General features: G+C 50.9%; 1 protein-coding gene across 4 annotated transcripts; it reads right to left on the bottom strand.

Moving 5' to 3' along the window:
- Positions 1-128: 128 nt before the first annotated feature.
- On the bottom strand, positions 129-27,438 carry PI4KB (phosphatidylinositol 4-kinase beta). 4 transcript variants are annotated; one of them, XM_030327793.1, is made up of 13 exons: positions 26,895-27,438; positions 17,158-18,094; positions 12,580-12,624; positions 9,941-10,168; positions 8,694-8,921; positions 6,938-7,047; positions 6,283-6,387; positions 5,944-6,067; positions 5,019-5,284; positions 2,329-2,461; positions 1,955-2,075; positions 1,223-1,285; positions 129-918 (listed from the first exon to the last, which is right to left on the bottom strand). In XM_030327793.1, the coding sequence occupies exons 2-13, from the start codon at positions 18,064-18,066 to the stop codon at positions 737-739; spliced, it is 2,514 nt and encodes an 837-aa protein (XP_030183653.1). In that variant the 5' UTR covers positions 18,067-18,094; positions 26,895-27,438; the 3' UTR covers positions 129-736. The 4 variants fall into 4 exon arrangements, with proteins under 4 accessions (XP_030183653.1, XP_030183654.1, XP_030183655.1 ...); XM_030327794.1 differs by lacking the exon at positions 12,580-12,624; XM_030327795.1 differs by lacking the exon at positions 1,223-1,285.
- Positions 27,439-27,670: the final 232 nt, after the last annotated feature.

The following is a 27,670-nucleotide window of genomic DNA, read 5'->3' on the forward strand; positions in this document are numbered from 1 at the left end:
GTCCTCTTCCACCTGGCTCTGTGTGGTGCCTTCTGCATCAGGGACACTGAGGCATCTGCTCAACACTTCCTCACCTATCCCCCTCCCCCCCAACCCCTGAAAAAAACACAACCCAGTAATGACACAGATGGCTAACTAAGGACTTTATTTCAAACAAAAATTAAAATAAAAAGTTGAGAGTTCTTTCCCCGGATGTGGGGGAGGGATCAGGCCAAGGAATCCCCTGTGGCTAGGCTGATCCCCTCATCCACAGAAGGGGTCCCAGTCCTTCCTGCCCTTGACCCCGGGACTGGGAACCACCACGCGTGCAGGACCCTACGTCAGAGCCAGCCGCTAGGAGGGGACAGAGGCAGGCAGCAGCACAGCCAAAGGGCAACCACAGGAGTCCTAAGTACCAAGAACCTACTGTCCCCACCCTCCCCCCTTCCTGGGGCCCAGAACACAGCAAGGATGGCCTAAGGGAAGAACCTTGTGGACCCTGGTGAGGAGCAGAAAGGCCCCAGTGTCCCTCCCATCTGTCGCCTCTCCTCCGGAGGGGGAGGGCATCGAGTCCTGCAGTTTCCTGCAGTTTGTCGGGAGGGGAGGTCCTGGCAGGTCTGGGCCCTGCCGCTGCTGGCACTCCCACTCCCAGCAAGCTCTACAGTTACCACATGATCCTCTGTATTTCTTGCCTTCCATTTCCCATGGGCGGGCGGGGCTTCCTCCCGGGAGGGTCCCCCACCCCTGCCGGCCCAGTTCACATGATGCCATTGGTGAGGTACTGGAAGCCATCGTAGAGCTTGGTGGTGATGGACCGCATGCTGCCGTCCACCATCTGCTCCACCAGCAGCTGAAGCTGCTCCTCGGTCATGCTCATGTGGAAGCGCTCTTTCAGGTTGCGGATGGTGCTGGAACCGTGGAAGCAAGGCAGCTGAGAGCCTGGGGGAGTGGCGAGGGCGCGGGTCATGGGCTGTCTGCCGAGGCCCTCCCCTCCCACTTCAGCACCTTCCCTGGCTGCGGACACAGTTCTGCCTGGGAAGGGGAGTTCCGTCTTGAGCCCATCTGCACCCCACACTCCTCAGGCCCTCCAGGTGCTGCATGAGGGCAGAAGGGGAGAGGACCAGCACCATCTCGCCAAGGGCGGGACCCAGAGGAAAGGCTGGGGAGAGGGTCTGGGGAACGGGCCCTGAGCTGGGCACTTATCTGGTCGCAGGCCAATGCCTATGCTACGTCTGACACTCACAGATGATCTGGGCCACCGTCATCACGGGGCCAGACGGGGATGCTCCTGAGCAACGGCGACAACCTGTGGGGTGGGGGCAGGGGCGGGGAGGAGGAGGACACTGGCAGCTTAGCCCAGTGTGCACTGCAGCCTTGAGAAGGGAGATGGGAGACAGGGCCCAGAAGAGCTGGGAGAGGAGGGATCTGGGACAGGAGGGCGAGGTGGCCAGGAGATGGCTCCGTGGGAGCGGATCAAGAGGAGAGCCGAGGGAATACTTCCAGCTCAGCAGGAGAGGGCAGTGTTGGGACAGGGAAGGGGCCTAGGGACAGGGCAGTGTGTGGTCAAGGGCCAGCAGGGGGGAAAGTGGTAACCAGAAACACATGGGGTGGCAAAGAAAAGAGTCAGAGACATGGAAGGAAACAAGCTAAGGCCGACAAGGGACAGGAGACAGGGAGGGATGCTGTTCTTTCCCTGAGTGTGCCTAGAGGGTGGTTTCTGTGGCCTGTGCACCACCCCCTGCATACCCTCCCACCTCCCCTCCAGCTCTATCAGGAATCAGGAGGAATGTCCCAAAGGAAGAATGGCACTAGATCATGGGAGCTGGAAACCCTCTGGGAGTACCCCCCCCACCCCGTCTTGAGGTGGAATCCACTTTTTGGAAGTTCCATGCTCCAGGGCCCCAATATGAGTGGGAACCCTGAGGCACTATGGGCATTGCCCTGTCCCCAAACATACGGCCTCTTCCCAGCCCACCTTGCTGCATGATCTCGACGATCTGTACCACTTTGTCCATGTGCTTTCGAGCAGCAATCAGCCCCTGCAGCATCAGCATCTTGTAGTAGTTGAACATGTCGCCATCCAGGCCCCCCATCACCTGTGAAGGGACACTTGTGTGTGCACAGGGCTCAGTGTCCTATAAGCCAGCCAGGACCCCCTCCGTCGGGGCAGACACGCCAAACTCCATGACTTCCCCGCTCTCTTATCAGGCAGGAAGCCTCCCAGGACATCCAGCCTCACCCTGACTTGCTGCCATTTCTGTTGTTTGTCCCTAATTTGGGGGGAGCCCATAGCTCCCTCTCCCAAGACAGAGAAAGGACACAGTGAGGCACCTCTCCTTCCTGACTCACGTCCACAAACTCTGTGGTCAGCTTAAAGGCTGACGTCTCAAAGCCCAGGTTTCGGGGTGAGCTGGACAGGATGAAGCCAAAGTCGATGTGGATGATGTGGCCTTCTGCATCCAAAAGGATGTTTCCATTGTGTCTGAGGAGGGGGCAGAGGAGAGAAAGAGGCAGTAGTAAGTCTGACTGAGGCGGGAGCCTCAAGATGCAACACACTGGCCACGTGATACCAGGCAGGGGCACCTCCTGCCACGTTTGTTGCTGCTTAGAACTCTGGGCCCAACCTCCTAGGACCTAAAGCTAACAGCGGAAAGAAGGGAAATCAGAAAAGTAAACTGCTATCAAAGGCCGTGGAATCTGAAATTGTATTATGATTATTTTTGAAATTGCATTAACAACTGAAAACAGTTTAAGAATATCCCCATTTTCCAAAAATCATGCTTCTGGCATCCAAACTGATCCCAAATAGAGCACCTGGAGGCAAGGAAAGGTCTCTAGCTCCAGCCAGCTGTCTCAGAGGCCAAGCCCTCTGCTCAGTGGGAGGCCTCTAGTCAGAACATACTTTACCTGTATTTTCATGGTAATTCCTGTCAGCCCCTTGCAGAGCAGAGCCCCACTATAAGAGCACAGGCTGAGCAGAGTGTACGTGTAAAATAGCGTGGGGCTCTGAGCAGGAGATTCTAACTACATGGTAAGATCACTAACGTTAAAAGAAAAAAAATCTCCGGAGACAATTATTACAAGCTAGCTGCAGGAAGAAGAGTTAGAGGGAGAGAAATCCCAGGTCTCCGTGATCCCCCCAAAATGGCCAGCAGAAGGAGGAACAGTTAGCATGCCAAGCATGTGAGCCCGGCCCATTCAGCCTAACTGACCCTCTCTCTCAGTGTCAACAGAGGCTTTGGCAGGCTAAGAGCTCCTAGTCTGGAGCCCCCTTCTCTAGGTCTGGTGTGACTGGCTAAAAAAGGGAAGAGAGGGGGAGTCAGTCCCACCTCAGTCCTTCCCCCTTGGGGAAAGCATTACAAATTTAGCAATACAGGCAGTCTTGGGAGTGAGAAGGGTTTTAGATGTCCTAGTCCAACCTTTCATTGTACAGGTGAGGAAACAGAGGCTCCAAGAGAAGGGAATTTCATGCCCACGGCCCCATGGCTATGGAGGGGAGGCTTCTCTCAAATGCTGGAATCCACTCCGCTGCAAGGTGGTCCGGGGCTCTCTGCAGCAGTTAAGGAGATCTTACACCTGATTCTACATGGTTCACTGTCACCACTTCTCTCCAGTGGCTGATCCATTCACAGATTGATGACATCTGCTCTTTATTTTACAAGGCTTATCAGCTGCCTGACCCCTCACCCTCTTTAAAGGATGATCTCTACTCTTCCAAACACACTAGTTTCCTACAGGAAAGCTCAAAGGCCTGACTAGCACCTGCCCACCTGCCACCCCCACTTAATCCGGGGCTCAGCTCCAGGCTCTCTGGGCCTTGGGTTCAAAATCCTACTTCTTCAGGGATAGTCTAAAGCTTGCAACCAAAATCCTTACAAATAATCACATTTCCCGTTGGCCTGTGCATGCAGAGCCTCTGCTGGGTTCCTTTGTAGGGCTGCCTGGGTAGAATAGGCAGAGGTCCTGAAAGCTCCTGGACCCTCATTTCCCTTGGGGGAAGCGCCTGCCTCACAAGGTTTTCGTTGGCTTTTAATACGAGAATGCCAGGCCATGAAAGGTACTTAACGGATGTGAGATTTCTGTTAAACATCCCGTTAGATCTTCACACACTGCCATGTTACCGGGAGCCCTAGGAGCTCAGGCCACTGCACACCTGTCTTTCCAGGAGGCTGCCCTCTATCTAGTGAGAGGTGCAAGTCACAGGAACATTCAGGGTGCTGACCTTGAGTCACTCACTGTCCGGAGACAGACTCTCTAAGACAGACTTTCTCAGGGGTAACTATCTCTGTACAACACGTTGTTCACCTATAGGTGAAGTCGGACCTCACAAAGTTCAATGTGATATTGAAAGAAATGACCACTCTGGGGGAAACAACAGACACTTAAAAGCTTTGGAAGTCATGTGTTGGAACAAGAAAGGGAGTATGGGGCTGGGAGGCAAAACTTTGTGTCCACCATGTCCCTCACATGCATCTTGTCTCCTGCTCTCTGTCACCGTCGCCACCACCCTCAGGCTGGGCCTCAGTACCTCTTGCTTTGTTGCTGAAGACCCGGATGAGTCCAGCCTCACCCTCAGCGCCACAGGGGCGGTCACCAAACGGTCACTGAACACAGACTGGACTCTGTCACTCCTGTGCCTGCAGACTGAGGCTCCTGGGCCTCACAAGGGAGGCCCTCCGACCTGGCCTCGGCTTACCTGCGGTGCCTTCTGCTCCCTCTGCCAGGCAGCGTGGCCCCGGCTTTCAGCACACTGGGCTGGTCCCTCTCCTGGAGAGTCCCTGCCCCACAGTGCCCTCTAGCCTTGTCCTCCTCATCCTTCAAGACACTGCCTGCTCAATCCCTTGCTCCTCCCCTAGGTCCTTCAGGTCTCCGCCTCTGTATCCTAGTACTTGTCAGTCTGCCTCCCTGCTGAACCCGCGCGCAAACACGTCGCTGCTTCAACTGTGCTGTTCGTTCCACTTTGACATCTAGGCAACAGGAGGCGGGGAAGAGTGAGAACACGCATGAAAGGCCGAGGTTAGGATGAGGAGTTCACCCACCTGTCCTTCACTTGTAGCAGGTAGCAGACCAAGCAGTAGCCAGCACAACTTTGCACAAAATTGCGCTGGGCACTGAGGAATGCCTCAGTGGTATAACTGCCGTGCTCCTGCAGGAAGTAATCGAGCAAGGAGAGCTGTGACTGCTTCTTCACCTGGTGAATGGACACAGCGTTGACCACTGGTTCAATCATGCCGCTGTCGGCCGAAATCACAAGGATCTTGTATGGCTTGATCCACAGGGGCACTCGCTCCTGTTCCCAAATGGACTGTGAGGAGACACAGAGGCATGCGACTATCATCTTTCCAAACTGGGGGAGGAGGTTAAAATCCCCCTCTGACCTCAACCTTGGACAGTCCCCATGGTTTTGGATTCTGGATCTTCAAGTGAGTAAAAAACCCACTGATCCCACTGAGGACCAGGGAGGTTTGAAAGAAGTCCAGGGCCCAACAATACACAGGGAGGTATGTGAGAAAAGCATCGGATAGATAGAAAGCCCCAAAAAGGCAAAGAAAGGATTTAGGTGCAGAAAAGCCCTCCCTAGAAAATGACAATATTTTCAGAAAGAACTGGATGAAATAGGCGAAGCTGCTTGCAGGCGACCAATTCAAAGGTTCAGGGGATCGACAGCACACTGCAAACCACCTGCCACAGGCCAGTCCGGAGACTAAAGGACAAACCCAGCCCCCAAAGTTCAGGGATCACAGCAGACACGGGCCACGAAAAAGCCACGAGGGGTCATTGTGGAGCTGTTCCCATGGTTGTACTTCCTGGGGAAGTGCACTGGGGAAGGAGCACCAGCTCAAGTTGTGTCTGCATCCAAGTTAGCCCCGGGCAGAAAGCTGGGCCCCAGCAAGCGCCCTGTGGGACAACCTGCACGCTCACCTCAGCTGGCTCTTCACCTTTGTCCCCCCTGCCCCTTCTTACCTGCAATTGCTTCAACACCTGGAAGGCCAGGAGCTCCTGCCGAAGGTCATCCCCACACTTGACAATGACTGACAGGAGCCGCCAATTGGGGAGGTGGCCATAGGGGGAGCCTTCTCTGATCCGCCTGTGAAGAAAGAGGCAAAAGCAAAAGGTGATGCCAGGAGAGGACAGACACTGCTTCTGCCCGAAGTCCAGATCAAACTCCCCACAAGGCAAGGACTCAGAAGCCTGGGAGCCTGATGGTTTGGGAGAGGCTGATGGACAAGACAGGGGGTGCGGTGAGTCCCGGGTCACCTGCAAGCTCTGGGAGGGCCTAGAGATCACTCCCACCTGACTCACCTTACTTTCTCCTGCCAGGGCTCTTTGAGAGCAACTGCAGAAGGGTCTTCTGGGTCTCGTCTGAAGGCTGTGGGGGTATGAGCCAGCTGCTCCGAGAGCCGCCGTCTAGCAGGAAGAAACTATATCATTTGCTTGGAGGAGACACCCCAGAGCCTCACGTCCCTGTCAATGCCGGAATTTCCTGTACTCTTTCCTTGACTCCGGGCACACAGAGCTAGAAACCTGGGCTGAGAGTGTTGCTAACCTGGTGGTTTCTAATCATGTTGCAATGCAGGTTACCAGGCCCCATTCCTCCACCGAGACTCTGAGTCAGATCAGGTGTGGCTCTGGCATCTGTGTTTCCAGCAAGCTCTCCTCCCCTCTCCCTTGATTCTGACACGTGTAGTCCTCAGACTGGGTCCGAGAAACGCTGTTCTAATTCCTTCCTCTGGTGCTTTCACCCCTTTGGAGTCCTCTTAAAATGTAACGTCCTTCTGTGGTAGCCCAATAATTTCTCAACCTGCACCTTCACTGCCTCAAGTTTTGTGGTCTCAGGACAAGGATAGAGTAAGGAGAGAGAAGAGGGAAAGACAGGCTGACACACAGGAAGGGGACGGAGACAGGCAGTGCCTGAGAGGGAGGAAGAACAAGGGGCAGGGTGGTGGCCTGGCCATACCGGATGTCCCCTGCTGCTATAAACACAGGCTCCTTGCTCTCCTGGCTGGTGATGCTGTCCACAGAGAACTGGGAGATGTTATCACAGCTGTTGGTGTGCACTTCAGGGAGCTGAGAGAGGAGGGGACCACAAGTCAGAAGTGCCAAGCACAGGCCTCGCTTCTGTCATCTACTCCTCCAGCCACTCTGCCTGCTTGCTGCCTCTGTGTCACAATCACCCCACCACCTTATGGATGCTGTTCCAAAAAGACTGCCCTGGTTCCATGCCATCCTCGCCACCTGGACCCCAAATGCCTAGGCACTCACACAGGCCTTACAGCAGTGTTTCTCCAGGCGTGGACTCTACCTGCATCAGAATTGCCTGGTACGCTGCTAAAACACAGACTCCTATTTCCTGCCATCAGTCTGAAGTAGAATTACTGGGAATGGGATCTGGAAGTCTGAACTTTTAACAAGTTCTCAGAAGACCCCAAGTGTGCTCAAGTTTGCACAGCCCCGCCACAACGGCCACAGAAAGCTGGACTTCAGGCCTTCTACTAGGTGTTGTCCACAGCTTCGGCCTCATTCTCCCTTAGGAGAGAAGAGAGCCTCTCTCGACTAGTCGTCTCTGACCATTTCTTCAGTCTCAGCCATTCAGTCTTATTTCCCCATCTCTCTCAAATACAAATTATTCTACCAGACCCCAGGGTCCACAGCAAGGCCTTTCCCTTCTCCTTCCTTCGCAGTGGATCCCTTCTCCTCAACTCCACTCGGCACTTACTGCACACTGCCCTGTTGTATATCCTAAACAAAAATTTTCCCCTTAGATGTCTGTGTCCAGTCTCCCTAATTGGACTGTAAGCTCAAGGACAGAGAGTCTGTCTTCACAAAACGAAATGTGGTTGTGTCACAGTCCTCCATAAAATGTGGCTCTGGCTCTGCACGAGAGTCCAAGTTTCTTTCCATGGTTGATAGGATCCTTCCTACAACCGGGCCCATGCCAACCTCTCCAGCCTCCTTCTTCACCACTTCTCACCCACACCACACATCACAGTCACACACAATGTCCTTCAGTTCCTCAACCGGGCCGAGCTCTCTTGTCCTCCAGCCTTTGCACATTTGCTACTCCCTCTGCCAGGAGTGCTCCGTCCAGTAAATTCCTACCCATCTTCAGGCCCCCATTGACCTATTACTTCCTTAGGAAATCATCTGAGGTGTGCCCAGGCCCAAGTCTGTAGTAAGTCCTACCTCTACCCTCAGGTGCTCCCGATAACGCCCTGCCCTCTGCAGCACAACTGGGGTCTCGCCTGACTACAGCTACCTGCTGACTGGTCTTGTCGTCTGTCTTTTCAGGTCATAACTCCTTGCAGGCAGGGGCCATTGTGCTCACTAGCACACAGCACTCAAGGTTGGCACAAAGAAGGTCCATAAATATTTCTTGAATGAATGAATGTATGACTTATCATTCTCTGCTTCCATAAGACAGCTTTATATAGCAAATGTTCAATAAATACTCTAAGTTTCCCTCACTCCTTGGGCTTAGGAATTCATCCTTATATTTAACCTAAATTCCTTCAGCAGGAAAACGAGCTCCACCTGAATATTCCAGACTAGCTCTGTCCAGAGCCTTTCCCCTCATCCCCGTTACTACCTAGCTCATTCGTATGGGCACTTGCCTCAGCCTGCCTCTCAGGGTGTGTGGTCCTGTCTCAAATATAACGAAAGCTCCTGGAGAACGGGTGCTGGGCCCTAGTACCACCTCCTGGGAGCTCCCTCACCTCCACCTGCAGCTCGCCGATGTCATCCACCGACCAGGCCTCGTCATCGTTGTCATAGTTGGGCACGGTGCTGAAGCTGCCTGCCCGCTGCTCATGGGTGATACCGCATTCGGGCAGGTTCTCCACGGACCGTGTGCTCCGAATTCGGTTCTCAGGTATCCGGGCGGGGACGGTGGTGGTGTCAAAGTTTTCACATTCGAGGACTTCCACATAGATCAGGTAGGGAGCCTGGCAGGGTGGGGTGCAGTGGGTGTGAGACCAGTATTTGCCACTTAGCTCCACCGTCTCCCAAATCTCCCCTCTGCTAACACTGTCCTTCTAGCTGCCCACTCCTAGCTCCAACCCTTGCCTGTCAGTCCCTTGACACTGTGAACACGACATTCAGGGCAGGAACTTGTCCTGCGAACACGCATTTCAAGAATTTGCGTGAGAGCATGCACAGGTTTTGGTTTTTTTTTTTTTAATGTTTTAGCTGAGGGGCGCCTGCTGGCTCAGTTGGAAGAGCATGTGACTCTTGGATCTTAGGGTTGTGGGTTTGAGCTCCATGTTGGGTGTAGAGATTACTTCAAAATAAAATTTTTAAAAATAAATAAATGAATGAATGAATGAATGAATGAATGTTTCAGCTGAGCTCCCACATGTACAGATGATGCACTTAGGCAAAACTATTGACTATCACCATCAAAGAGGCCTGGAAGCCTCTGGGGGCTTGTCCTAAAGATAGACAAAGAGACTGGGGAAAAGCTGGGTGCTGTTCCAAGCAGGGTTCTAATCCTCAATACTTCTTCCGAAAAAGCCCGAACCTTAGTACTCGTTCCAATCAGCACGCAAGTTCAGCTAATTCTCTCCAACGTGTGTCTGGCATCCTTCTCTCTCCTCCCTACCCACTGTGATGAGAGAAGGTCTTAGAAACAAGAGATTTCTCTACTCCCACTGTCACTGTGCCTGGAAAGCCTAAGAGTTAAAGATGGGCTGGAAGGAGGTTGGAGAGCAACTCTCTCCTGACCATGGGAAGAGGAGGACTAGAAAGATTAGGCCTCTCTGGGACCAGAAAAAAGGCCCAAGAAGGGGGACAAGATGGCCCCAGGATCACAACAGCATTGAGGTAAAGTCAAGATTGACAGGCGCACATGAACCGTGAAGGAATCCAGGATGTTGGTGCAGCATATCTGGGCATACACACAAACCTGGACAACCATGGGAGAAGAGTCAAATGTAGGGATGGGTTTGGGCCAGAGTCCACCTACCTTGTCCTTGGAGTTGAGGACAACAGCCTGGGTGTGGGGCACTCGGACCACGTGGTGGTCAAAGCCAGCAGTGGGCAGCCAGACTCGAGCAGGGAGCTTATGGTTGAGCAGGGAGAGCTCTGAGATCAGCCGCTGTGTTTTCTGCTCTTTGGTGGGGAGTGTGGCCAGCCGCTTGCCAATTGCCATCAGGGACTTGATAAATTCTCGCTCAGGAGCCAGTCTGACGGGCTACAGGGGGTTGGGGTGAAGTAAAAGACAGTGAAGAGACCATAGAAAAAAGTGGGCCACCCACTCAGTCACTCCTGGCCGTGCAGGGCAGGGATCCCAATGTCTGAACCCTAGGGAAAGAGCTACCTTTCAGCACTGGTAGCAGATCCCACCACTCCACCCCAGACAACCTGAGCTGGGAGTACGTAGAAAAGCCAGCCCACTCCTCCACAGGCTGATTCTTGGGTGGGAGGAGGGCATGAATGTGGGTCACTGGGAGGCACCCCTCTTCTCTTGGCCCTGAGTTCCTTAGGAACTGTCCCAAGGTTTCAAGATGGGTGGAGCGGACGGAGAGAAGAGCTGATTACACCTGACATGCTTCACTCGGCTCAAGGTTCTTGGGCTGAGTCTCTGCTGCAGGGTTCTGCCAGAGCCCACACGGCTGGGGAGGGGAGCTCTGAGTCACTATGTCCCCTTGCAAAGAAGGAGGACTTACACCATTCAAATGACTTCTGTTACCTTCCATGGCATCCCCCTGGTCCACCCCACGGTCTCTTACAAGGGGTCATTGCACATGCAGGGGATGAGGAGGAGATGGGAGTAGACTTTGCATTAATGAAGGAACAATCTATGGGGACAGAAAAAGGAGATGGAGGGAGGGAGGTGCGGGGAGGTGGGTGGAGAAAGCAATAGCTCCTTTCAGCCCTTGCCAAGGGCCCTGAAGGCCTATCTCTTTCAGTGGTTCTTCCTTAGGTCCTCTTCCCCCTTCTCAGGGACTAGCGTCCCCTTATTAGCTCCCTGCTGTGGGCCTGGCTCCGCAGGCTGGTTAGCAGGCTGGGTACTTCGTCATTCTCAGAAAGGGCAAAGTCTGCCTGGGGAGGGAGGTGGGAGTAGGAGGAAAGATGGACACAAAGAAGGGCTCTTTTCCCAGTCCAAGTCCTTCTATCATAAGGGCACTTTATCAAGGTAGCCAACCAGCAGCCCCATCCCAGCTCCCCTCAGCTATGTAAGAACAGTATCTCCTCTTCTGGTAGAAACAGTATTTCACTCACCAGGCCTTTTTCTCCCTCTCTGTGGGTCCTGTTTAGTTTCCTGAGAATTGAGAATTTCTACCCTCACTCCCTTACACTGCAAAGAAGAGCTTCTTTTGAAAGCTGGGCAGTACCAGGCCCATCTCTGCATGTGCAAAGGGCCAGGGTTCAAAGGAACAGCTCATCTCTCAGCCTCTGCCCCACAGAGGGGCTGGCTCAGGGCTCCACACAATAATGAAACAGGGTATCAGAATCAATCAGGGTTGCTCTGGGAAACAGGGTTGAAAAGAGATAAAGACAGGAAGAGAGCAGAACTGGGCTTCTGTGGCCCCTGGAAATATCACAGGGGCCCATGGAGAAAGCAAAAGAAAGGACGAGGAAATTTGGAGACTCACTCCTTCATTCATCCTGATCCCCTAATCCATCCACTCAGGTGGCAAATGGTCACTGTTCCAAGGACTCTCCACCCCAACCAATTCAGAGTCATCTTAGATTAGAAAAGGCAGAATTCCTTCCCATCCTCCAATCAGCATTTGGGTCGGGGGCCCCTACATTCCTTGAGTATGTTGGAGATGTGACCCCAGGCCTCGAAAGAGGCTCTGCCACATGGGAGGAGATAGGAATCATGATTGAAAGGAAATCAGCACAGAACGGAGAAAATTGACTGGGTAGATAAATCAAAAAGAAAATGTAAAAAAATCATCCAAACTCCCAGAGGGTCCAGCATTTCCTCTCACGTCTCTGCCCAGCAACAAGGTCCAAGACCCTGTGGGATCAGAGGGTCACGGGGTTAGTCCAGAGGGAACAAGAAAGGAGAATGCAGATTAAGGAACCTCCTGGCAGTGAGCTGGGAAAGGGAAGAACTCAGACCTGGAAGAAAGGTGGTTGAAGCTAAAAAAGAAAACCAGCTGTGGGGAGGTAAAACTTTCCTTCAGGCCAAATCCTGTTTACTTTTGGAGTCTGCTCCCCCAGCACAGGGGCTAGCATTTAGAAGGGCTGAATAAATATTTGATGGTCTGATGGCAGAAGCCATAGGGAAAGGGTTCTGGGTGGGGGAAACAGGATCCTGGGGGTTTCTGCCAAACAGCTCTTGGCGTGAATCCAGGGGTAAATTCTACCTCTCTCCCAGCTGTTTTCTCTAGAGACCCAGGAACAGGGGCTGAGTCATGTTGCATCCCAGGTGCATCTGGGGGAAGGCCCCACCTGGACTCAGGGTACTAGAGGCAAAGGACGGGGGATTCCTCCAGGCTGGGGAGGCCGGGTGGGAGAGGCGGTTCTCCCAGGAAAAAAAGGCACCTTTTAACTCCAGCCTTGGCCTGGGGACTCAGAAGACCTGGGGACGGAGAGGAAATGCGGCCACAGGGGGAGCCTGCCACCCAGTCCCAGCCTGGCCCCACTTACGGAACTGAATGAATTATCAATACTCTCGGTGCTGGAGGAGAGCTCCTGGGAAAGGGCCAGAGGGCAAAGGGAGGAGGAGGGGCAGGGAGGGAGGGGAGAGAGACAAAGGCAAAGAATTTAGCTCCAACCTGGATCATAACAGCTTCTCTTGTGATCTCTACCTTGCTGCTTTAACAGGAGAAAGTCAACCCAGAAACACCACTTGCCCCAATTCTTGACACTTGTGGGAGACACTGGAAGGCTGCTAGCTCAGACCTTCGTAAAAGAAGGGTTGAAGAGACAGAGGGCCTGTGCTTTTCACTTTCTGCCTTTCTCTCCTTGCCTGAACCCAGCTCTCCCTCTAACATCTGGGTGCCTCAGGGCGGTAACTGCCCTGGCAAGCTGCCTGCTTTCTCTTCGTCCACTCAGTCCACTCATGCGCTCCCACCCAGAGTCTTCTCTGTGGAAACCACCACAAAGGGACTGAATGTAACAAGCTGTGTGGCCCCCATACTGGAAAGCCCGCATTCCTCCAGCTTCTTGGAAACAGCAAGGAGGAAGGAGAAAAGCTAAATTTTCAGTGTCAAGGGTGTCTCCTCTCCAATCAGCCTCATTATCACCCTGGGAAGACCAGTCCCAACACTGAAGCAGGTGACAAGGGACACTCCAGAGCCATGAGCATGACACCTCAGGGCTAGATGCTGCTGGGCATAAAGGAGGGGATGACTCTATCTATCAAACCTCCGCAGGCTTCCTATCAGGTTATTTCATGCCCCACTCAATAAATTACAATTCTTGGACCCAAGTTGGGGAGCTGGCCCTAGCTGCATCCACCTGAGAAAGCTGAGCAGCTGGGTAGCAGCCATCCAGGTCCCAGGTGAGGGGATTTGTCTAAATCTCACCCTGTGTCTTACTGGTGTCTAGAGCAAATCAGGGGAAACGGCTAGTGGTCAAACTCTCCTCCAGCGGCTCTGTTGCAGCTCACGCACAGACCCATCCTGAGTTCTGTCGCCAAGGTCTCCCAGGGCAGGGACAAAGGGGCAATACCTGTGCACCAACCTGCAGGAGGGCAGGGGCCTGGCCTTAGGAGACAAAGCCCTGGGAGGTCCCGGGGCAGGAGGGCAGTGGTCACTGAGCTTCTACTTTGCAATCAGGATGTCAAGCATCTACTTAATTCCATTCCATGGTTTACATTCTCTTCTAGCTGGAGGTCCTACAGGCAGATCATTCCTTGAAGGATCTGGGGAGAAGGGCACTTTGAGGGAGAAGGCAAGCCAAACACTCTCCCAAGGCAACAACTCCTCTGCTTTGGGTAGGTAGGCAGAGGTGGGAGGGAGAGCTGAGGCAGTGAGGAGGATGCCAGAGTCTGTTCTGACTTAGTGGCTCAATTTCTACCTATGAGCTGGCTGGGGAAGAAACAGCAGGCAGGATATTGGCTCCGTGAGCAACACTCCAGCTGAGTCTTCCACGGACGGGCCCTGTCTGACTCATTAACAGCCCTGGGGGAAGGGAGGTATATCTGTCCTACTCTGTAGGCTTGAGTCACTCATACTGAGTCAGCTCCAGGACAAAAGCTAAGGCCAAGAAGCTGACATCACACCGCATCAGGCTGGAAGGCCCACCGGGGTTTCCAGTGTGACACGCAGCAGATTTCTCTGTACAAAGGTTGCAGTCCTGAAAAGACAAAGCTCATCTACTAGGACTGTCATTGTATGGGGACGGGGTGTGGAGTGGGGGTGGTACCTAAATCATCTCTGCTCCCTGGGCCCCTACTCTAGGTCAGAATGTCCAGCATTTTGGTTACAAACGGGAAGGAAAACCACCTGAGCAGAGTCCTCTGGTTAGGCTGACAAAAACTGCTTTGAAGCGGTGCGTCCTAGGGGCTGAAATGGTGAGGGGTGGGAGAAATCCGCGCTAGAGCCCTTGGCTGCTGTGGTCCAGAGTGGAAAAGACCCATCATTAGAGGAAAACAGAACCCTGTGTGACATCTGGGGAGGGGAAGACTGCAGGGAGACTCCGGGCAGGGGGACAGCTAGACCAGCAGCCCCAGGGCCGCCTCTTGTGCGGCCTCACTTTACTCTCCAGAGCTTCTCTTTAGATAATTTCGTGCTTTGTTTAGTAAGCTGGTGACTTCCTCCTTATACGCAGGAGACAGCTTTTCAAGAGAGTCACGACCTCCACCAAAAAACTGTTAGAACTGATGAATTCAGTGAAGTTTCATGAAACAAAATCGGGAGTCCCACACTAAATGGTCTCTCGGATAATGGGGTCTCAACATTCCAAGTTCCTGGAGGGACAGGCCAGCCCCCACTGCCTCTGGCACTGGACACTCTGCACACTGTACAACCTCATTTGTTGAGTGAATGAATGTTGCATAACAGGGGAGGAGGAGGAGGAGGCAAACCCATTCCCTTGGTATTGGGCCTTGACAGATGTATCCTCAAATTGACAAAGGGGTTTGGAGAGACCTCTGTGCCAGACGCCAGTGCTTGGACCCGTAGAGATATTCATGTTTATTCTCTCACTCCTGCTCTCACGTTTCCTAAGAACGCACAGTGGGTTCAGGTATCTCATTCTGCCAGCATCAGATAACCCAGGAATGCCTAGGGATGGGGTATCTCCTTCCTTTCCTGGATCTAGTGACCCACGATAAGGTGCCAGGTTGGAAAGAATGGCAGCCAGAGAAGCCATCCCAGAGGATTTAACAGAATACCTAGGTCTCAGAGTCATTCATGATTGCATCTTGGGAAGGAGTTAGAACCAAGGAAGAGAGATCAAGGACCAGCACAGAGTAGCCCTGAGGCCTCAGCTTTTCTGATCCTAAGATGAGGACCATCAAATGCACACAGAGAAAAGCCACGCCTGACAGGAGGCACCAAGGGGCTCACTTCCAGCTGCTCACACACACACTGCTATGGGCCTGAGCCCAAGAAGAGGAGCTCCCAAACCCTTCATGACCGTAGTCCCACCAGATCGAAATGATTCTTCTTGTTCTGTAACAACCACCCTTCATGATTCTGAACTTCCCTGCCAAGCTCAACCAGAAAAGGAAATGGTCCATTTTGGTTCTGAGAACAGTTGAGCTCTTCTGCCTGTGCACGGAACTGTGGAAACCTAGATGGCTAAGGCCTAGGCCATTCTTCCCCAGGTCGACTCAGACAGCTGAGGGCCTAGGAAAACAGATGCTGAGAAGTAAGCAAGATGGCCTGGCTGAATGATGGAGGAGTACCAGCTGTGAACTGAGGCCTGGCTGAGCAGCCCTGGGCAAATCACCTCGCCTCTCTAAACCTGTCTCCCCAATGGTAAAATAATCCCCATCTCTTAGGACTTTGTGAGGATGAAACGTAAAGTACCTGGCATGATGCTTGGCACATAATAGATGCTCAATAAATGTTAGCTCTGTTGGCTTCACGATTATTAAACTATTGTAACAAAATCCCAAAATTCCAGAAAGCAGGCTCTGTAGTCTCTGTCCCTCCTGCTTTCTCCCTTCCTTAGTCACTCTGATTCAAAGAAGCTGAAAGAAGTCTCATTGTATCAAAACCGTGGGTGGGTTATGTGCCCCACAGGGGCACATGCCAGCACCATGGCTATATGCATTTTCCAACAAGTGCAAATTCCTTGTTCTTTTCTCCCTTCTTTCGTAGGCTGGGCTGGCAGCCAGGACGAGAGCCGGGATGGTGGTGAGTCAGAAGGGGGTACTGGAGCACCATTGTCTGGCTGGGACACCAGGTCACTGACACTTGGTTGTCCCCTGGCAACTTCCCAAGCTATCTGTCCAGACATGGGATGGCAGTTGGGCATAACCTACTGATGTGCTTATCTCCTCCCTGCTCTGGGTCCTAAACCGGACACCCCCAGCTGTTCCTGCAGCCTTCTCCTCTTTCCAGCCTTCAAGTCTCTGACAAGCCTCTGGGCATGCCCAAGATTTACTCCACACCAAGACTACTTTCCTCTTCCCTTTGTGCTTCTCCCAAATGCAAAGTGAAAGATCCCAGCAAGACATCCCTTCTCTGGAGGAAAGGCAGGCACAAGGGCATTCTGCAGATGCCTCAGTGACAGGGAATAAACCTTACTCTTAAGTCGACAAAAAGCAGGATCACTGGGAGTGGGGCAGAGGGATTATGAGGAGGAGGGACCAGGAGAATGAAGCTAAGGCTGTATTTAACACGCCTTCCCTCCAGCACACACACCATCCCTTTTCCTCCCCTATGGCTGCTGCTCTGAGAGGTTCTGGTAGATACCCCAGGTATCTATCAAGCCAGGGTGGGAGGGGTCTCTGCCACAGTTCTCAGTAAACAGTTAATGGAAAGGCAGGGAAGTTGAGTAAAAACACCCGGGCAGAGTCAGGAGTGTCAGTCTTGCTATTAGCTATATGACCTGAGGGAGGTCACTTTATCTCTCTGGGTCTCTGAGTTCTTCCTTTGTAAAATGAGGCAGTTGGAATACATGAATCCTAAGGTCTTTTTCCACTCTGACATCCCATGCTTTTATCAGTGAAATGAAACAGAGGGAAGGAGAGAAAAGGACAGAGGAACTGTATGTCAGACATCCTGTCTCCATGCCACCTTGCCCCACTGCCCCTTCCAGGCATTTTACCTCATCCTCATTCTCCACTTTGGGGTTGCTGGCTGTTCGTTTCAGGTTGCTGCTGAGGCTTATGCTGGCGGTGGCATCAGACTTAGAGCGCTGGTGAGTCCTTTTAGAGGGAGATAGCCCCATGTCAGGTGCTGGGCTCAGAGAGGGCAGCTCCCTCTTCCGGTGAGCTGGCTTCAGCTCATCTGAGAGGATCAGCTTCCGGAGCTTGGTCCCACGGGAGTGTCGCTGAGTGGAAATGTGCATGTCTGAAGAGTAGGCCCCGAGCAGCAGGGCGCACTGGAGGGAAAAGTTAATGCTCTGGCGGCAACGGTGGACGATGTAGGGCTTGATGGCATCACCCACATCCTCATCCATGTGGATGTACATGTTAAGCAACTGAGGCAGATAGAAATCCACATCCTCATTGCGAAAGCAGAAGAGCCGGTTGCCAATGTAGGCTTGTACTCCAGGCTCCTTGGAGTTGTACAGGTAGGAAATGGCCATGGAGATGTCGAACAGTTTGGACTCAAACAGCCTCAGGAGCCAGGACTGTCTGGCTGAGTTGTTCTGCCGCCGCTTCCTTGCTCCCTTGGCTGTGCCTGAGGCCACAGTGGCCCCCATTTCATCTTCTTCCTCCCTTATCTGGGAAGGTGGATCATCCAGGCAACGGATCGCACTGTCCAAAATATCTCCATTGACCAGCTCCAGTGGGGTGCCTGTGCTAGAGACGGCCACACCTCCACGCAAAAGCTTGACTTGCTCCAGCACCTCCTGGCAGGCCTTTTGAGCCACCTCGCGGTCAATCACCGATAGTTCCCCAACCCCCTCCGTGATGACGCCTAGCAAGGAGCCCCCGTTATTCCCTGGTGGGCCAGGAGTGGGCTCAGAGATTGGCTTCAGAGGGGCAGGTTCCACCACCATGTCTCCCATGGCCACAGCCAGACTTCGAGCTTCCAAGCTGGAGGAGGAAGGAGAGAGAAAGGAACAGAAAGGGAGACACATACACACCAGTTAGTGGTGGCATCCTTGGGTCTTCCTTTGCCCACCATGAAACCTTCCCAGGCCCCTCCTCTTTTTGTCTTCCTGGACTTCTTCAAAATCAGACGACAAGCCATCTCCCATGGAGCCTCCCCTTCCTACCTCTATGGCTGATCACATTACTCTTCCTTCCTTCTGCACTTAGTTACTCGGCTTAGCCTCTGTTCCTACCTTGTATTTGCAAAATGTTGCTTTACATGTTATGTTTGTATAGGTGTATACATTCTGCAGATAGACTGAGAAGCAATTCTCGTCTTACTCCCTTGTCTCTAACTCTTCAAATGTTTTTCTATCTTTGTACTCTTTCTGGGTCTTCCCTGACATGCCTGCCCATAACCTTTTTCTTTTCTTCTTTAATCTGTTATTTCCTTACTCATATAACACTCCATACACAGGTCCTAAGCATCTCACCTTTATTTAGTATCAAAGTCTTCATATATTTTTCTTTTTTAAAATTTTTTTTTTTTTTTTTTAACGTTTATTTATTTTTGAGACAGAGAGAGACAGAGCATGAACGGGGGAGGGGCAGAGAGAGAGGGAGACACAGAATCGGAAACAGGCTCCAGGCTCTGAGCCATCAGCCCAGAGCCCGACGCGGGGCTCGAACTCACGGACCGCAAGATCGTGACCTGAGCTGAAGTCGGACGCTTAACCGACTGCGCCACCCAGGCGCCCCTTCATATATTTTTCTAATCACAGATACTTTACCTTCTCTTTAGACTCAAAGTTCCAAGGAATAGGGCCAGCAAATAATATCCAGGCTTCACTTAGAAGAAAACAGCTCTAAAACAACCATCATCAACTCTGCAGAAGTGTGTCATTTCTCTGCTTGTCTGACTTCATGACACCATTCTCTCTTTCTCTAGTGCTGTGGTAGCTGAAGTAAAGTGGAAAGACTCCTGAACTTGGAGTCAAATAGGCTGGGATGGGATTCAAGATCCTGGCTCTGCCATTATGAAATGTGTAATCTTATGCAAACCATCTATTTTCTGAGTTTCAGTTTCCTCAACTGGAAAATGGGAAAAACATCTATTTCTCATTGTTACTGTGTGGAATAACTTCATGTGTGTAGAAGGATCTAGCACAGTCCCTGGCACACATTAGCAGTCAATAAATATTAGGTGACTCCCAATCACCTAACAGGCTAGTAAACAGTGTACACGCATGCAAGTGTGTGTGTGCGCACGCATATACTGTTTGTAAGGAAAGTGAACTTGAGTTACACTCGTTGTCTGAGAATCCTCCAAAACATTTATGACAGCTCTCTCCTACCCCGACACTACTTTCCCCATTATCACACACACACTTCAAGAACTGGAAGGGCTGAGAGAAAAAAAAGAACTTGGGCCAGAGCTCATGGGTCTATAACATGCAAACTACAGGGAGGAACAGGAATCACATCACCAAGAAGCCCTCTCTGGAGTGACAAAAGCCACTGCTCTCCTAGAACGGTTCTTCAGAGCCTCACCGAATCCACATCAGAAGAGTTAGTGCACAATTGAAGGAAATTTCAAAACGGGGACTGGGAGAGGCAAATTGTTAATGTCAGCTCAACCCAGCTCCAGAGTCTGACTGTAGTAAGCAATGGGCTCAGAGGCCCCTTCATGAAAACACAGAATCTAAGATAAACTCAAGAGCATGAGCAAGAGGAAGGCAGAATCTACTGTAGAGCTGGAATGCAGGTAATTTCCAACTATTAGTGACATCACCTTGGATGCTTGTGAATCTGGGGACATAGGACTTTGGGTAGGTGAAAAGAGGCTCAAGATACAAATTCTCTGATCACACTGAGAAGCCCCATTTTCCACTGCCACCCTCCCAGGGCCTCTTCCTGAACCTCTAAAACATTAAAAGTCAAAGCTATTCTGCTCTGCCAATACTATTATAGCCCAGCTCCCTGCCTCCCAGCAGTCCCCATTGAAGTCTTGCTGGAAGACAGATGAGGAACTCTTCTGTTCTCAGAGATCACCAAAAAAGGCTTCTTCGGTTTATCTTTCTCCCAACTCTGTCAAACAAGAAGTTCCCATCCCTGAATTTAATTTCTCCGATGCAGCTTGAGCTCGGAATCAGTAAAAATTTGGCAACTTGTTCATTATCTCTCCTAAAATTGGGCAGCATCCTCTGAACAGCAGAACCAGCATGGCTGCCTAGGTGGATCTGTCCCTACTCACAGCTTTAGGTGACACAGGAGTCATAAGGAAGTTTCATCTCCCCTTGCCACACCTTTGCAGGGTTCTCTGAGCAGAGGGTCATTCTAACTCAACTGAGACCACTACCTTTTAGGTCTGCTGAAAAACTCACATGACAGCTTCAACTGTTTTATGCAACTAACTTTGTTTCCTCAATCTGTCTATGAGTGGCACATCTTTCCCCTTCCCTGTATTCCAGAGACTTCCAAGTCACCAAAAGCTCCTAAAATCCACTTTTCAAAACTTCTGAGAGATGTGAAGTTCAGACAATCTCCCACATTTAGCACCACAGACCTCACCAGGATCTGCAGCAGATGCCTGCCCACATTGATCACAATTGGGATTGTTACTGGCACCAGCAAGGGAGGTAAGCCTGCCATTATTTTTTTTTTAATCCCAGGGCTCAGCCAGGAATCCCACATCACAGTACTCAGGGGACTCCTCACTGAACAGATCCCCCATCTAGCAGTCTTTATTCCCTAGGGAACCAGTGTCATGAGGTGCAGGAAAACTGGATTCTTCTCCTATGTAGGAGGCTCTGCCACTAGAAACTACCAAACTGGAGGTGGACCTCCCTGGCCTCTTTGAGCCTCAGGGATTGCCTGCATCTGAAGCAAGTCATGGGGGGAAGGAGGTGTTGAGTTGCCAATTTAGACAATAAGAAACAGGAAAAGGATTTTCTAAAACCTAAATCTTGATATGGTCTTCAACATCAATTCATTCCTTTTCAAAAGCAAAGACAATATAGCTTTGGTAAGTAACCATTTTAAAGAAAGGGAAAGGACTAGAAAGCTAAAGAAGAAACGAAGAAACAGGTCCTGTATTCATCACCCTTCCCCTTGTAAGAGAATTAGAAAAAAGAGGGGTGCCTGGGTGATTCAGTCTGCTGAGCATCTGACTTGATTTCAGCTCAGGTCACGATCCCAGGGTCATGGGATCGAGCGCTGAGTCAGACTCCATGCTGAGAATGGCCTCTTAAGGTTCTCTCTCCCTCTTCCCCTCTCACTTGCATGTTCTCTCTCTCTCAAAAGAGAGAGAGAGAATAAGCAAAAAGAGAAGAAAATCCAAATCTTTAGTATCAAATGGCTCCTATGCTCTCAAAGATGTTCAAACAACTGAGCCCCACATTTCACACTGGGAATCTAAACTGTCCTTCCAATTAGATAAAGGGGACTGAAAATGCCTCCCCTGCCGCAGTCTAGCAGCTGGCTTCTAGGCACTGCGATGGGAGTGGGGGGTGTTAAAAACTGACTGGGCTCCACAGCTTACTGTCTGGGCAATGTAGGGAATCCTCATCTGAGCATCAGGCGGCCGTTCAGGGCAGAGCGCAGCAGGGGCAGACAGAAAAGCTATACATGCATGTGTTCTATGTGACCTAGGATTTAAGTAAATCTCTGCAAAACCTCTAGGGGGAGGGGATGTTTAACCTGGTTTCCCACTTCTCAAAAGATTCTAAGCAACAACCTTCCACCCCTGTACTGGTCTCCATTAAAGGCCTTCCTGGATTGGCCTCTGCTAGGATAGGAGGTAAAAAGTCCCAAATCAATCCTCTCACCCAGTTAACCACCATTCCCTTCTTGGGGGAATAGATAAATATGGATTGGTTCAAACCAAACCTCATGTTTTTACATGTTCCTGTATTTTCATAGAATAGTCTTAAGAGAACATCTGAATTTCCAAGCAGGTTGGCAAGCTCAATTTCCCTCCCTTTGAGATGGATCATGTGAATTAGAAAAAAAGGTAGTGAAGCCACTATCTTAATCCTACAAGGTGAGTAGCTGAAAGGGACTGTTACAGGGCGCCTGGGGGGCTCAGTCGGTTAAGCGTCCAACTTCAGCTCAGGTCATGATCTCGCGGTTCGTGGGCTTGAACCCAGCATCGGGTTCTGTGCTAACAGCTCAGAGCCTGAAGCCTGCTTCGTATTGTGTCCCCCCTACCTCTCTGTCCCTCCCCTGCCCGTACTGTCTCTCTCTCAAAAATAAATAAAACATTAAAAAAGTAGAGACCCTTACAAGTTCATGGAAAAGAAAGGGAGGGTCACATATGTTATTTATAGTTACACAGGCTTCTAATAAATAAAAGTGACAATTATATAAACGAGAAGTGCAATTCCTCTAAAGTTCAATCCTCTTTTGTTACAATTAATAAATCAAGAAATAGAGGCACAAGCATTTTATCCAATGCTACAGTGCTAACCTTCAGAAACAAATATTGTGATAATGAAGACATTAAAGGAATAGGAGTAGGGATGAATGGAAAGGAACTGTTGATCTCATCATAAAAGTGCCACTGGATTTGTTACCCAGTATATGTTTGCCTTTGATAATAATTTTTCAAACATTTATTTATTTACATATTTATTTAAATGTTTATTTAGAGAGGGAGCTCATGAGTGTGGGGGGAGGGGTAGAGAGAAAGAATCCCAAGCAGGCTCCACACTGTTAGTGCAGGGCTTGATCCCACAAACCATGAGATCATGAGCTGAGCCAAAATTAAGAGTCAGACGCTTAATCAACAGAGCCACTCAGGCGCCCCTAAGATTTTATATTTTTAAGTAATCTCTATACCCAACGTGGGGCTTGAACTTACAAGCACGAGGTCAAGAGGTGTGTTCCACCAGCTGAGCCAGCCAGGCGCCCCACCTTTGATAGTAATTTTTAAAAAGAGGTTGCTCCAACGGAATGGGAAAAGATATTTGCAAATGACATATCGGACAAAGGGCTAGTATCTAAAATCTATAAAGAGCTCACCAAACTCCACACCCGAAAAACAAATAACCCAGTGAAGAAATGGGCAGAAAACATGAATAGACACTTCTCTAAAGAAGACATCCAGATGGCCAACAGGCACATGAAAAGATGTTCAGCGTCACTCCTTATCAGGGAAATACAAATCAAAACCACACTCAGGTATCACCTCACGCCAGTCAGAGTGGCCAAAATGAACAAATCAGGAGACTATAGATGCTGGCGAGGATGTGGAGAAACGGGAACCCTCTTGCACTGTTGGTGGGAATGCAAATTGGTGCAGCCGCTCTGGAAAGCAGTGTGGAGGTTCCTCAGAAAATTAAAAATAGACCTACCCTATGACCCAGCAATAGCACTGCTAGGAATTTATCCAAGGGATACAGGAGTACTGATGCATAGGGGCACTTGTACCCCAATGTTCATAGCAGCACTCTCAACAATAGCCAAATTATGGAAAGAGCCTAAATGTCCATCAACTGATGAATGGATAAAGAAATTGTGGTATATATACACAATGGAGTACTATGCGGCAATGAGAAAAAATGAAATATGGCCCTTTGTAGCAACGTGGATGGAACTGGAGAGTGTAATGCTAAGTGAAATAAGCCATACAGAGAAAGACAGATACCATATGGTCTCACTCTTATGTGGATCCTGAGAAACTTAACAGGAACCCATGGGGGAGGGGAAGGAAAAAAAAAAAAAAAAAGAGGTTAGAGTGGGAGAGAGCCAAAGCATAAGAGACTGTTAAAAACTGAGAACAAACTGAGGGTTGATGGGGGGTGGGAGGGAGGGGAGGGTGGGTGATGGGTATTGAGGAGGGCACCTTTTGGGATGAGCACTGGGTGTTGTATGGAAACCAATTTGTCAATAAATTTCATAAAAAAAAAAAAAAAAAAAAAAAAAGAGGTTGCTCTTGGGGCGCCTGGGTGGCGCAGTCGGTTAAGCGTCCGACTTCAGCCAGGTCACGATCTCGCGGTCCGTGAGTTCGAGCCCCGCGTCGGGCTCTGGGCTGATGGCTCGGAGCCTGGAGCCTGTTTCCGATTCTGTGTCTCCCTCTCTCTCTGCCCCTCCCCCGTTCATGCTCTGTCTCTCTCTGTCCCAAAAATAAATAAACGTTGAAAAAAACATAAAAAAAAAAAAAAAAAAGAGGTTGCTCTTCCAAAGAGACTCCACATCACCCTAGGCTGCCTGTTGTGCTGTTGAGAAGTTTCTTCTTATATCTTAAAGTCTAACTCAAACCTTCCTTTAAGAAGGTCTCTGCTCATCTTTCCCCCTTGACCTCAATGGATAAGGTAGAGACAGAGTACTATTTTTCCCCTGTAGAAACTCCGGGCTGAACAGTCAAGCAGGCTCAGGCCCGAGCAGGAACCAGGTAAGTGCTTCCCCAAGGCCCCAGTGGGGAGTTGGTATCAGGGAAGAGGGCATTCTCAAGCTACCAGCAAGAGGGTAGGGAGGGCAGTGGTCGCAGGGTAGTTAAGTCAATATTGAATCAGGCTGAGAAGTCTCTGTGCAGGGCCATGGGAGCTGGTGTAGGCAGATTCCAGCCAGACAGTCCAAGCCAGCTCTGGGAGCCCCTGCTGAAAGAGACAGATGGCAAAGAAAGTAACCTATGCACTCACCTCTCTCTGAACTGTTACTCCCTGTTGCAAGCCCCAAATGTGCTTGGACTAGGCCCTGTCTTGTCTCCTGCCAATTGCTGAAAGGTTCCACCCAAACTTCTTCCCCAAATCAAAGAATTTCAATCTGCTGCTTTGGATGGCGTTTGGCAAACATGTTCTCATGAGGCGTGGACCCAGCTCTGAGAATGAAGCAGGGAAGCTAGGGGAAACAGGATTTCTCTTTGGGGGTATTTGAAAAGAGTGAAAGTCCTCCTAAAAGGGGAGATGAGGAGGCTGTGCTCTGGCTCAGGAGCAAGGAGGGAGACCAGGAAGAAGGGGGAAGAGGAAGCATGATTACTTTCAGACAGCCTAGAGTCGGAAGATGAATGGAACTTCACCAGCTCTCTTCACTGTCATAGGCCGGGAGACATGGACACAGGGAGCATGTTTCCAAGTTCTTCTCCAGCCATCTCCCTCCAAGGGCTTTCCCACAAACATACTTCCCACCTATAAAATTTGGATTATGGACCAAGTCCATGAGGAACAGAAGAGGTGGTCAGTAATTTCAGTTCTTTCAAACGGACTTATCACCACAGCTGGCAACTAGAAAGACCCAACAGAGAGACCACAATGAAGGAAAAGTCTTAGGTCAGCTAAGCCACTACTAATAAGTGCCTTTTGTCTGAGAAACCCATAATATTCTGTAAACAAATAAACCAAGTCTAATTTTCCCCTAACCCACATCCTACAAATAGCCTATTACACACCAATGCCCACAGAGTGGGCCATTCTCCCCAAAAGGTCACTCTAGAGGTCAAGTGAGGAAGTCATATGCTGAACCCAGGAATCCTGATTCCGAATGTACAACCTTTTTCTAATGTCTCATGTTCCTTTTCCCAGTTACCTCCCAACCCCACCCCAGGCCTAAGCTCTTATAGAATCAACCAAAACTATTCCAGTAAGTTCCAGTAAGCCACAGACAGTAAACTGATTCCTGGATCTGGACAGGGGTGGGAAGACACTCTACTCTGTGATGCCTTAAAGACAAGCCTAAAATTAAGTAATCCAAAACAAAATTTCTCACAACCTCATTCAGTCTCCATGCAGGCCTGTTCATCCCTCCTAGTGGCTGATCCTGAGTAGTCAACAAAGTGTAATCTGATAGGGACTTCTTCAAAACTTGCTCCATCCTTCAGAAACACCCTTCTGTCCAGAACAGCCTGAGTGAGACAGCTGAGGCTCCCCCTCCTCCCAACACATTTTATCTCAGTTCAAGGTTTAGCTGATCCTGAAATAAGTGGTATGTAAAGATGAAGAATGTGACAGAGAGCACATGAAGACCACATGGAAAACAAAATCAAGTGTCACAAGGATCAGAAAAATCCTTGAAATTCGAGGCAGAAGGTGTCAAAGTTGGAAATCCCAAATGGGAAGGGGCACTGTCAGATCTTTTCTCTTCTATAGGAACAAACCTCCAGAGGTTGGGGGGTTTGAGGAGGGATGAAAGGGAAGCTAAAGAAAGTTACAGGGCTCATAAAGCACTCTAGAGAAGAAGGGTAAGAATTAAGGTCAAAGTACAATGCAAATGGTACTTTGGGAATGCCGATGAGGGCCTGAGATTCCTTAAGGAGAGAGAAAGAGACAATTCTTGAAAGCCAGGAGCTGGGTGGGTGGCAGTGAGGTAATGGAATCAGAAACAGAGGAAGAGGGCCACGGGGAAGTGGAACCCAGTGCTGGGGCTGCACGAACACATCGGAGAAAAGGGGCAAAATAGGAAAGGGGATGAAGGCGGAGGCTGTGGGAAAGGTTTGGGGCGAGAACACAGATGACGAGGAAGGGCAAACAAGGGTGGGCATTACAAGAGGTGTCCTGATGTGGAAAGGGTTCATGATTTAATAGAAAATAACTCGGGACAGAGGCAACAGGGACGGGGGGGGGGGGTGGTCCCCGGGGCAGAGGGAGGAGCTAAACAGAAGAGGAAGCCAAAAAAGCATAAGAGGACCCTAGGCTTGAGGGAAAAGAGTGGAGAAGACACTCGGGGTGCAGCTGCCACCAGGACGTCAGTTTTGTAGTTGAACCCAGGTGTGGGGGCGGGGAGAGGCTGTGCGGGACAGGGTGGGAGAGGGCCCCCCTCACCCCCACTCACAAGGGCCAGGGGGACTCACGGGGTAGGAGTCGCTTACCTCCGGGAGAACCCCGCAGAGGGGGTGCGGGCGGTCGGGGTCGGGCTGCCGACACCGCCGCCTCAGCAGCAGCGGCCGCTCCCGGGTTCCATTGGCCGCCTGCGCTTCCCTGACAGCGGCCGCGGCGGCTGAGCCAGGCCCCGGCTTCGGGGCTGCCCTCGGCGCCGCCTGAGGGGACCTTCGCGCTGCCTCAAGTTCGACCGAGCCGCACAGCCTCCTCTCCCTCCCTCCACAAAAGCAAGACCAAAAATAACAGACAGATAATAAATAAAATCCCAGCAGGGCTCGAGTCTTCTCGTGAGTCCCAGCAGCTCTTCGTGGGATGTGCCTTCCTGCTTCTTCGATGCTCAGGACCCTACCAATCCCATAGCAATCTAAGGAGTCGGCTGAGCTGCCTGCAACATGCCTGTTTAGAAATAGAAAAGGGGGCGGGGAAGAGGCCTTTGAAAGCAGGAGAGGGAGAAGAGGAAGGGAGGAGCCTACGGGTGGGAGGAGGGGTCAATCTTCCGAAGGCTAGGAGGTAGCGTGTGCCAGGCTGGGTAACCGAAAAGGTCGTAAAAGTTACTGGATAAGGGACCGGGCTGCCGCCCTAGAGGAGAGAAGAGCAGGCAAGCAGGCGGGTGCGGATGACCTGTTAGAAAGGAAGTACAGACATATCGGGTATTTCCATACGTTTCTGAGCATGCAAATTATATGTAAATAAGTCCTTTTGCGTTAGCCACCGAGTTACCGTAATTGCTCTCAGTGGCTTTTCCCCCTCCCCTGTTCCACATGAC

Source organism: Lynx canadensis, chromosome C1 (genome assembly GCF_007474595.2).
Source record: "Lynx canadensis isolate LIC74 chromosome C1, mLynCan4.pri.v2, whole genome shotgun sequence".
NCBI classification, from domain to species: Eukaryota; Metazoa; Chordata; class Mammalia; order Carnivora; family Felidae; genus Lynx; species Lynx canadensis.